The sequence below is a fragment of the Monodon monoceros genome, unplaced genomic scaffold, assembly GCF_005190385.1.
Source record: "Monodon monoceros isolate NGI ecotype Baffin Bay Population unplaced genomic scaffold, NGI_Narwhal_1 Super_Scaffold_18, whole genome shotgun sequence".
Taxonomy (NCBI): Eukaryota; Metazoa; Chordata; class Mammalia; order Artiodactyla; family Monodontidae; genus Monodon; species Monodon monoceros.
The window spans coordinates 145,954,915-145,966,239 of record NW_021703774.1 but is presented as its reverse complement, the minus strand read 5'-3'; the positions used below and the strand labels follow the sequence as shown (position 1 = coordinate 145,966,239).

Genomic DNA, 11,325 nt, shown 5'->3' with positions numbered 1-11,325 from the left:
AGGAAGATCCCACATGCCGTGGAGTGGCTAGGCCTGTGAGCCATGGCCGCTGAGCCTGTGCGTCTGGAGCCTGTGCTCCGCAACGGGAGAGGCCACAACAGTGAGAGGCCCGCATACCGAGAAAAAAAAAAAAAAGTTCAGAAGGTAAATTTTATGTGTGTTTATCACAATTTTAAAAATTTAAATAAATAAACTGTAAAGTCCCTAAGGTACTTTTAGGGTTATTCTGTCTATATTATCACACGGCTGATATGGGCCAGAATGTCTTCTCAGATAGGAAACCTCCACTGTTTGTGAGACAGACATAGAGGGTCTCAGTTCTGGGCAACTGCTTTAAAGTGGGAGAGGATGGGACTTCCCTGGTGGTCCAGTGGTTAAGACTCCAGCTTCCAATGCAGGGGGCATAGGTTCAATCCCTGGTTGTGCAACTAAGATCCCACATGCCACAGCGCCTCCAAAACAAAAACAGAAAACAAACAAACAAAACACAAGTGGGAGAGGTTTCTGACTACTTCCAAAATCTTTTTTAGGAAATGACTGGCCAAGGTGAGGTCCAGTCCTAAGCTCATTACCTCTCGGGTCTATCACTTCACGGCCAGTCGTTTTCTGGCGGTGTCCAGCCACGATTCTGTAACCAGACTAGGTCCAGAGAAGCTGGGAAGGTGAGTTGAGCAGCCAAAGGGGCGGGCCGCGCGTTATAAGGTTTGGGGAGGATTGGGGTGGACGGGCAGGAGTGAGGTCCAAGGGAGGAGGGTGAGCTAGCATGTGTTGCCTGGAGACGGCTTGGGACTCTGTTGCCTGGAGACCTGGCAGCCGGTGAGCGTCCAAAGGGCGGTGAGAGGGGGTTAGGTACTGACCAGACACAGCAGAGCCAAGGCCATGGCTGGACACCAGAAGGAGAAGGCGATCGCAGATGAGGTCCACCAGAACCAGATCCTGCGGGAATTGTACCTCAAAGAGTTACGAACCCAGAAACTCCACACGCAGTATCATGTGAATCCACTCCGCAAGGGTGAGGGGAGCTGCGGGATGGAGGAAGGGAAAGGGGGCGCCCCCAGGAAGGAGCCGGCAGAGATGCGGGCGGGGTGCTGGGTGGAGCACAGTAGGAGACGCCTCCTGTGACCTCTCATCCCTTCATAGCCTTCAGGAACTATGACTTTGGGGTTGGAGAGGGGTCTCACCCCCCATCACATCGAAAGTATTAGATACATTAAAATGCATCCACGTCCTGATTAAATAACATTTTATTGTAAAAAATTTGAAAGGCTTTTTATAAATTGCTTTTGAAATATTTTGCAGGTTTTATGTTTTCTTTTGCATGTGTTTTGGTTTGCTGCTATTAAAGGATTTCTTCTAACATTGTCTTAAGACCTTCAGAAAGTTCAAGGGGAGCAGACTCAGGGTCCAACGTGCCCCCCCGATAAAATGGCCACACCCCCACTCCTCACTTTGCACATTCCTGGGCCGGTTTCATCTGGTCCTGTAACATCAGCTCCCCCTAAATGCTACCGAGTCTCAAATGGAGCTCCAGACGCACGTCCCCATCCACCTCCCGGCTCCCTTCCCCGGGACATCCCTTAGGCACCTCAGACGCACTGGTTCAGAAAACCGGGCTCGTCCCGCACCCCTCCCCCACCTGCAGCTACTCCAGAATGTTTGGTTTTAGCCAAAGGCACCACAGCCCTTCTCTCTCCCAAGTTAGAAGCTTGGGAGTCATCCTCAGTCTCTCTCTCCCTCCCTCCACACAGCTGAGTAGGCACTGTCCTGTTTGTTCCTTATCCTTTCTCTCACATGACGGTTCCCATGTTCCCGCCTCAGTGGGAAACACCATCATGCATGGTGAGGTCTCTCTGCCTCACCTCATTTGTCTCCCCTCTCTCTCCATCCTCACTCCCAAGGCCTCGTCAATCCTGCCTGCATTGGTCTGATGGGCTCTTAACTCTCTCTTTCCCTCCAGGCCCAGCTCTCCAACCCTCCCCTACACCACTGCTGGCGAAAGCTGTGCTAAAGGGGATTTGATCATCCAGTCCCTCTGTAAAATCCTCAGTGGTCCCACAGATTCTGAGCTAAGGTTTAACCTGATCAGTACCTAAGGCCCCCGTGGATCTAGCTCTGCTGCCCACCCAGCTTCATCCTGACTCCCCTCCCAACCCTCACACTCTTCCTTTAATAAAAATGTTAGTGCCTGGTCTGCACCAGCCACAGATTTTCTATCCCACCATATTTAGATGCATGGATTTCCTAAATCATCTTCAGTTTCATAAATATTGTTCCTTCTTTCCGAACTTCTCCCCCAGTCCTGGGCCCGATTAACTGCAGCCCACTGCAGCCCAGCTTTGTAAAGAAAATGTAATGTCATTTCTAAAAATAGAATCTGCATATAGTTAAGGTGTACCACGTGATGTTTAGATATCCGTATACGTATACACAGCGAAGTGATGACGACAGCTATATCCACCTTCTCACACACTTACATTTGCGGGGGGCGGGGTGAGAGTACAGAAAATGTATGTCTTCATTTAGCTTATAACTAACCTGGTTTTCCTCTGGAGCCGCCAGCTACTAATTCCAAGAAAACCACTTAACGTCCAATTCTGTTTAAACTTGGTCTGTTTCAACGACTTAAGTAATCCCTTCAAGCGGCATCCAGGCTTCCTAGGAAAAGCGCTTGGGCTCCCAGCTCATGGTCCTTGGGCACATGATTAATATGATCCATTGGGATTAAGTGAGGAAATATCAGAATTTGTATCTATGTTTACACTTATGTATAAAGAAAGAAATGATGCTTTGTTAATATATGACAACAGTGCATAGAGACTATATAAGTATTCATATGCGGAAGTTTTTTTACTGGTAGGAGTTTGAGATAAAACACTTGGAGATCACTGGCTCCTTCTGGCCTCTGCTCATTTACTACTACTCTCCTCCTAGCTCCTTCCACTAGAGCTACTCTGCCTCTCGATGTTTCTCTAACCCACCAACCTCACTCTTGGATCCCTCCCACATATCCTCACACAGCAAATTTATTCAGGACTCTGCTCTAAGGTATGTCCTTAGAGACATATCACCCACACTACACCCCACCATCAACGTGGGTTTACCCATGTCACCTGCTTTATATTGTACATCCCATTTATATTTGCTTGATATTATATATCTGTTTATTGAGTATCACCACAAACAGAGTGGAAGCCCAGGGAGTACGGGGACCTCCTCTTTCTTGTTTGCAGCCCTACCTCCAGTGCACCAGTAATTACGGGCTGAATAGATGTCCGTGGATCCTACACCTCTGTTATCGCATGGCCTGCTGGGTATATATCACTATCTCTGGCTGCCTGGTATGTCTGCATCCCCATAGACCAGTCTGTCCCAGAGAACATTCTGTGATGATGAGAATGTTCTCTATCTGTGTTGCCCTAAATGGTAGCCAGTAGCCACATATGGCTGTTGATCATTTGAAATACAGCTGATGGGACTGAGGAATGAATTTTCAATTGTATTAAATTTAAATTATTCAAATTCAAGTCACTGCATGTGGCTGGTGGCCACCATACAAGACAGTGCCTCTCAGATTGTGAGGTCCCCGAAGGTCTTAAATGCCCTAGTGCCCAGCACAATACCTGACACATGACAGACACTCAGAAAATGCTGACTGGGTGTCTGGCCTAGGGTGGGTCTCAGAGAGGCCAGGAAGATCGTTTTTTAACTTGAATCTGTGATGCTGTTTTTCTCTAGTTCACACAATCGCCAGAAAGCCCATGTCTTGGCATGATAACCTGGAGGAACCTGCAGATGGTAAGTCTGGGGTCTGAGAATACCGTTGAGATAGAGCATGGAGAGGCAGCCGGCTGGGAGTCTCTCAGGGCAGTGGTTTTTTGGGGCAGACCTCAGTCCTCTGTTTGATCATCTGAAAACAGGGCTCATACTGACAAAGCTCACAAGAGACTGACACATTCAAATAAACAGCCAGTTCATTAACTGTCAAGCCAAAAACATGTTCCTAATGGCCCTGACATTACGGTCATTCATCCATCCAATACTTAGCTGTTACAAGCACAGGTTCTGGAGTCCTAGTAACTAACTGAGTTTAAATCCTTGTTCTGCCACTCGTTAACTGTGTGACTTCGAGCAAGTTTTTTAACCCCTCTGAGCCTATCTGTTAGGGGCATTGTGAAGATTAAACAAAATAACCCAAGTGCTTAGAACAGTATCTGGTACACTGGTGATCAGAACATGTTATTATTTTCATTATTACCATGTGATAGTCACTAGGATGGGGCTGGGGATCTCATACCATAGTCAAGGAGACAGACTAGTAAATACACAGGTAAACAGAGAACAAGATTGGGATGGCAGCAGCATAGAAAACAGGTGCCCACCTCAGGCAGTGGAGTTCTGGGAAGTCTTCTTGGAGGAGGGGCTAAGAGGGTGAGGTGGAGTATGTCAGGGTGAGAAGAATGTGGAAGGACATTCCAGGTATATGGAAAAGCACAGAAATGAGATAACAGCATGGTCCACGGACTGTGAGGAGTTTGGCATGGCTGGGATGTACGGGTGAGTGGGGGCCACGTTTGGGAGTGCGGGAAGAGAGATACTTGATGGGAAGCCTAATCCTTCTGGCAAGCTCTACTCCTTCCCCTCTACCTTCTTAGAGTGGAGTTTGATAGAGGATAGATGTGTGATTTTTGTAGAAGGACAGGGTGGGAAGTGAGGGGTGGGAAGGAGGCGTGAGGATCTCATAGCATCACAGAGACAGACAAGTAAATAGACTAATAGAGGACAATCCAAGAAAGTAAGGTTGTTATCTGCAGTGGAGACATCAGCCTGGCTAGAATGAAGGATAGGAGCTGGGGACTTGCAGCAATAAGGGAAATAACAGGTGGTGAGGGGCTCAAACACTGGGCAGGAGTTCATTACTAGCTGCCTTGTATTCAGGATAAGCTCGGCCCGAGGCCAGGTCCTGTATTCACAGTCCTTCATTTACTTCTCAGACATCTTGCTGAGGTAGATATTTTCCTCCCATTTTGCAGACGAACAAAGTGAGGCCCAGAGAATTAAACCACCTGTCAAGCTAGTAGTGGAAGGGCCACGAATACCCAACTACCAAGCCAGCTTCTTCCCCTTGTCAGACTGCCTCTCTCAAATTGAGACTGGATAGGATAGATTGCAAATGAAATGTGTCTAAGTCCTTAAGCCGTGGAGTTACAGATATACCTGGTGTTGACAGCCATGCTGATTTCAATCCAGAAGGATCTGATCTCACCTGGTACAGCCCAGCTCCTCACTCTCTGTGCTGCAGCTACATCGCCCAAACTCGCTCATGCCCCAGGACATTTGTTCTTGCCGCCTGTGGCGTGCTTTTCCTCTGCCTCTCAGAGCTGGCTCCTGCGAGCCTTCCTACTGAGTAGCCAGCCCTGCCCCGACATGCGCCTTTGCCAACTCCCTTCTTCAGAGTTTGCATCACTGTCTGCCACCATTGGGTTTGTTTTTATAGGTGTATATTGTGTCCCCTGTCCCCTCACCTAGACTACCTCTCCAGGAGACCAGGGGCCATGTCTATCTCACTCTGCTCTACCTCCAGGGCCCAAACAGTGCCTGGCACAGAGTTTGTGCTCAACAGATGTTTGTTGAGAGATGAGCGGAGGAGCCAGATACCTGTGTCGCGAGGTCTAGGCAAGCGTCTGAGGCCGATGCTCTGCCTCTAAGAAAGGATGTGCCAGAGTCAAGGGCACAGGATCTCTCGTTTGGTCCCAAAGCCTGACGCCTTCATAACTCATGCCTCGTCTCCCAGCCAGGTTCCTAAGTCTTATCCACCATGCTGCCCAGGGACCAAGGAGGAAATACCCCGAGACACAGACTGAAAGTCAAGAGATTGGATGGGACTCAGAGCCATTGGTAAGTGTGTCTCCTTCACTTGGAAGGTCAGAGGTAATCCAGTGGTGGCTCAGAACAGAGTATGGAGCTGACTGCCTGGGCTTTGACCTCTGACTACCATGTACTAGTTGTGTGACCCTGGTAAGGGACTAAGCTCTTTTGGGACTAAGTTTCCTCCTAGTACAGTGGAGATATCACAGCACTTATCTCATAAGATTGCTCCAAGGCTTAAATGGGGTGGTGTTTGTAAGGTGCTTGGAACAGCGCGTGGCATGTAGTGAATGCTGGTAAGTGTGGATTAAGCAAAGCTTGCTGATGACAGACGGCCTGAGTTTGCTCTCCCAGGTGTTAGTAGAGTGGTCTCGGGCACATCACCTACATCTCTAAATTCTGTCCCCTTCTCTGGAAAATGCAAATGCCCGTAACATATTTGCCTCGTTGATTGGAGCAATCAATCCTAGGTGCAAGGAGCCTGGCCAACGCAGTCTCTAGCATGGGATCTCCCTAAATGATATAGGGCTTCTGTTTCTGAGGAAGAAATGCAGGGTTTTGTTTTCGTTTTTTTGTTTGTTTGTTTTTTTGCAGTATGCGGGCCTCTCACCGTTGTGGCCTCTCCCGTTGCGGAGCACAGGCTCCGGACGTACAGGCTCAGCGGCCATGGCTCACAGGCCCAGCCGCTCCGCGGCATGTGGGATCCTCCCGGACAGGGGCACGAACCCTTGTCCTCTGCATCGGCAGGTGGACTCTCAACCACTGCGCCACCAGGGAAGCCCAAATGCAGGGTTTTGAATAGACAACTTGAAGAGCTTCCTGCTACACTTGTCTTTCAACTCTGATTATGTCTTTCCTCATATAGAAGGTTTTAATTTTTAAGTAGTCAAATGTGTCAATTGTTTCCATTTTGACTTCTGGGTTTTGTACCTTATTTAGGAAAACCTTCAAAAACCAGAGTTACAAAACACCTAATTTTGCTCTGTATTTACCCCCTAAGTTGTTATTACTGTTGTTGTTGTTAAGATTTGGCTCTGAGCCCATCTGTTTCTTTTGTGGAAGATGTGAGGCTGGAGACACTGTTCCTCGGCTGTGTCAGAATTTCCTTCATTACCTCAAAGGCACCAAGACCTGCACACCCTGTCTTTATATTTGCTGCCCTGCCGATGCCTCCTGGCCCCCAGCCCTCACTCCTTGAGAAGTCCCACTCACCCTACATGAAATCCAGGAGTCACCTCCTCCCTAAAGCCCATTAAGACACTTCTGTCCCCCACTCCCCCTGGGCTTCTTGAGCACCATGTGCTCCTGCTGAGCTGCAGCTCAGTATCAGTGCATCAATGTAACCTGGTGACCCTGGAGCCAGACAGCTTGCGTTCGAATCCCAGCTCCAATGTTCTCTAGCTTTGTGAACTTCACCTCTCTTAACTTCCATTCATCTGCCTTAACATGGGGATAATAGTGTCAACACTTGAAGGTTTGTTGTGTGGATGAACTGAGACATATATAAACTGCTTAAAATGGTACCTAGCACACACCATGTGCTCAGTAAATGCAGGCTACTGTGATGTTGAGGGGGAAGAATAGACAAGACGGCATGGGGCCCAACTGAGGACCAACTCAGTGCTTCTCCTGGCCTGGTGGCTTAATCCCTGTTGTCTTTATCTGGTGAATAATTTTCTAGTGTGCTCCCTTCCCAAGAACTCCCCACACCCTGTAGTCCTCATATTTCTACAGGCACCTGTCTTTCTCACCCATTTATTTTTTATTTTTTTGTGGTTCGCGGGCCTCTCACTGTTGTGGCCTTTCCCGTTGCGGAGCACAGGCTCCAGATGTGCAGGCTCAGCGGCTATGGTTCACGGGCCCAGCCGCTCCACAGCATGTGGGATCCTCCCAGACCGGGGCGTGAACCCATGTCCCCTGCGTCAGCAGGCGGACTCAACCACTGCGCCACCAGGGAAGCCCTTTCTCACCCATTTATACAACTCCAGTCTGGGCATGGCTCTGCAACCCCTGGTTCTGCGCAGGGCTACTGCATGGAGATTGGAATAAACATCTCACTGAGTCGGGTTTTACCAGTGAAGAGCGCAAATAGCTGCTCACTTGTAACAGCGCCTCTTCAGATATGGGGCATCGCGTTGGAGGGAGGAGACTGTGCAAGACAGGGAGAGGCTTCCAGCAGGAGCCCTCACCTCTTACCCAAGAACTGAGTCCAGAGGGAGAGGCGCTGTTGGGCAGCTGGGGAAGAGATAAACGCTCAAAGGGTAAAGGAGGAGGATGGGAGGCGGGGCCACATAATTTACAGTGACTAAGGGAATGGAGAGGGGGCTTGTGAACGAAGGAAGGCGGAGTGAAGAAAAAATCCTCCAAGTTAGATAACTAAGCAATGTAGAAAAATATCACAAAGCACAAGTCATTTAACTTACTACTCTTCATTTTCTTAAAGAGAAAAGGCCTGGCTCCCATGGGTACAAAGTGTATGGGTAGAAGTGTTGCATCTCTGACCAGCACATCTCAGGGCAGGCCCACCAGCCATGATAGGAGACTGGCTCGGCTAGCCCTGCCCTGCGTGGGCCCCCAGATCACTAGTCACTGTGGGGTTTCAGAGGGTCTGGAAATACACCACACCTGTTCATTTTAAACCTGGGGACAATGCCATCAGATGGCACTGGTGGCAAAGTAAGAAAGCGTACCCAGAAAAGTTAGATCCAGGGGTCATGCAACCATAAAAGGTAATTAAGCTTTCAGAATGATGTGTTTGGGGGCAGAAGAGGTTTGATCAGCCCCAACTTAACACGGGGCTCCTGCCCCCAGCGGCACCTCGCCCCACACAGGCAGAGAACTCCAACCCCAATACTGGGACTCTGGGGAAGCCACACTCAGTGAGTATCGCTCAGCCTCTGGTCTCCTGGTAACATTTGCTGAAAGTATAACCTTTTAGCTAATGGCACAGTGTAGCTTCTGTGAGATTTGTGTGTCCCGGGACTCACTCTTACTCAGTTCTCTGTGTAACTACTTCAACAACATCCAATCTTTCATTCAGCAAATATGTCTTGAGTCCCCTGTGTGTGCTGGATACTGTTCCGGGTGCTGGGATATAGATGCAGCACCTCCCCTCATGGAGCGTCCATGCCAGTGGGGGGAAGAGTCCACAGGCCTCCACCGTAGGCAGCGGGAAAGGGCAGTGCAGCAACTCTGCACAGTTGAGATTCTCATGCAACCCTGCAAGTCTTTTGGTGGAAATGTTGTCTTTATTTCACAAACAGGTTTAGCAAGGAAAAGCACCAGAGGCTGCACATCAGGAGACTGAGGCCTGATTCAAGTCCAGGTCCCTACAAGCCCAGGTCTTCCTCCTTCCCCACTGGCTTCTTTCTGATGTCTGCCTTCCCCCCTCTAGGTCAACCCACAACGCGATGACCACAGGCTGAACCACTTCAGGGTCTACAATGACATCACTCTATACAAGGCTAAAATGTGGAGCTTTGGAGAAGATGGTCACCACAAGTAGTATTCCCGCAGTGCTGTCAATCGCTGTCGTTAATGCCCAGAGTGTGTGCTTCCCAGGTTAAAAAAAGACACTTTAAAGCCTAGGTCTGACTTTTACCGTCCTGAGTCTCACATTTCTCCCTTCTGGTTCATATCCTTAATTTAATAAACTAGGGGGAGAATTCCAGTTAAAGATGGCAAACTAAAGGCCTACAATATCTCCTCTGCCTTCCAGACCCCAGTAAAGGATAATAAATGGATTTTTTAAAAGGTATGAACCCACAACAGAGAAAATGAGAGAGAAACCTTAGCAGCCAAGAAGACTGAAGCCATGTTTAAAAGACGGAAAGCTGATGGAAGAGGGTGGAGGACACCACAAAATGCGAGCGGGACACCTCTGAGCACAGAGCTCCGCCCACCCAGAACTCTGGAGGGAGGTCAGGACTCTGGACAGACTGGGGTGTGTGGGAGGGAACTGAAATGGCCACTGGGAGGGGGGCTCTGCAGGGAGTCTCCTCCACACACCCCAGCACCAGGCGTGTAACAGCTCCCACGCTGGAGGTTTACTCTTGGAGAAATGGGCAAAGCCCAGGGCTCAGGGACACTAAGTAAGACGTGGGGTCAGAGTGAGGTGTAAGGCTGAAGACAATGACCATCTGTGAAAAGGAGGTTGAACCTCTCACTCGCACATGCTGCATTTTTACCCCGGGTTTGAAGCTAGAGGGCTCCTTTCTGAAAAAATGAAACAGCTCTAAAGAAAAGACCCCCACACACACACACACATGATACCATTTGAAGGTCCTGGGAAACAAGAACCGGGGAACGTCCAGGCAGGTGAACACACGGAGGTGCTGGGAGAGTCATTCACCCAGGGAGGGCATGGACGCTCTGTGCACTGCCCCCCACCCTGCCCCCGAATTCCTTGCTCTCTATATCTCTTCCATCTGGCTCTTCCTGACTTATGCCTTGAAGGGTGAAGCCATATATTGCTGCGGTCACTCCTGCTTTTGTATCCTGCCAAGACTGAATGGAAGCTCCAACGGTGAGTGGCCTCACCCTGACAGCCATTTTCATACAAGGCTGGACTAGACCAATTATTAGTGACTACATGGGAATCTAGAAGGGGGCCAGTATCTCGTAACTGTTACAAACTTTTTGCTCTAAGGAATCCATGATCAATGACCAAAGGGTGACCTGTGATATCATAGAAAGAGATTTGGTCTTTTCCTGGTTCCTGATGCAGAGCTCCTAAATCCTTTGTAATTTCCTAAAGGATAGGGGTGGTAGGAGGGTCTTTTGTTCTAATGAGGTGACCCTTAGCAGCCTCTAGACAGCTTCAGCATGGGGGCTGCTCCCCAGGAAGACCAAGCCTTGGTTAGAAACTTGCAACTTTCAGCCCCACCACCCAACCTCTGGGGAGGGAGGAGGAGCTCAAGATTGAATTAATCACCAATGGCCCATGATTTCATCAATCACGCCCACATAGTGAAACCTCCAAAGACCCCTAGACTGCAGGGTTTGGAGAGCTTCCGGGTGGGTGAACACATCAAGGTGCTGGGGGGTGGCAGTGTTTTAACTATCAGGATTTGTGGCTTGAGTGTGCCTGGTATTTGGATGCACCTGGTCTTCCTTTAAGGTAGTGTTGATTATTGCTAGATTACTGGATTTTCTTGAGTGGTCATTAGCTTACAACAGTCTCCTGAATGCCTTTAAAATTCCCTGTCTTTGATCCCCTAGTGGGATTTCTAAACGAATTATCCTACTCTATCCCTATCAGATTCACCTCCAACATTTTATCATTTGTACTTTCAATGCCACAAAATATCTCCAAGAGTCCCTTTAATGGGAAGTTTTCTGCCAGTGTCACTTCCTCTGGGACATCATCATCCTTTCCATCATTTTCCTCATTCTGTTAAGTTCACATTCACTATTTCTCTGGCTGCATCTCTATCTAGTCTCTACAACAGCAGCCTTGTC

At 48.9% G+C, this 11,325-nt stretch overlaps 1 protein-coding gene across 1 annotated transcript; it reads left to right on the top strand.

Annotated features, from left to right (window-relative positions):
- The first annotated feature begins 805 nt into the window (after nucleotides 1-805).
- FAM183A (family with sequence similarity 183 member A) lies at nucleotides 806-9,451 on the top strand. Its single transcript, XM_029226851.1, has 4 exons — nucleotides 806-1,012; nucleotides 3,736-3,795; nucleotides 5,792-5,895; nucleotides 9,260-9,451. Exons 1-4 carry the CDS (start codon nucleotides 880-882, stop codon nucleotides 9,368-9,370), a joined length of 408 nt encoding a protein of 135 aa, XP_029082684.1. The 5' UTR covers nucleotides 806-879; the 3' UTR covers nucleotides 9,371-9,451.
- Nucleotides 9,452-11,325: the final 1,874 nt, after the last annotated feature.

Coding starts and splice junctions, on each gene's coding strand:
- FAM183A (XM_029226851.1), top strand. CDS start 880: ATGGCTGGACACCAGAAGGAGAAGGCGATCGCAGATGAGGTCCACCAG. Junction 1,013..3,735: donor TGTGAATCCACTCCGCAAGG/GTGAGGGGAGCT, acceptor GTTTTTCTCTAG/TTCACACAATCGCCAGAAAG. Junction 3,796..5,791: donor CCTGGAGGAACCTGCAGATG/GTAAGTCTGGGG, acceptor CTCGTCTCCCAG/CCAGGTTCCTAAGTCTTATC.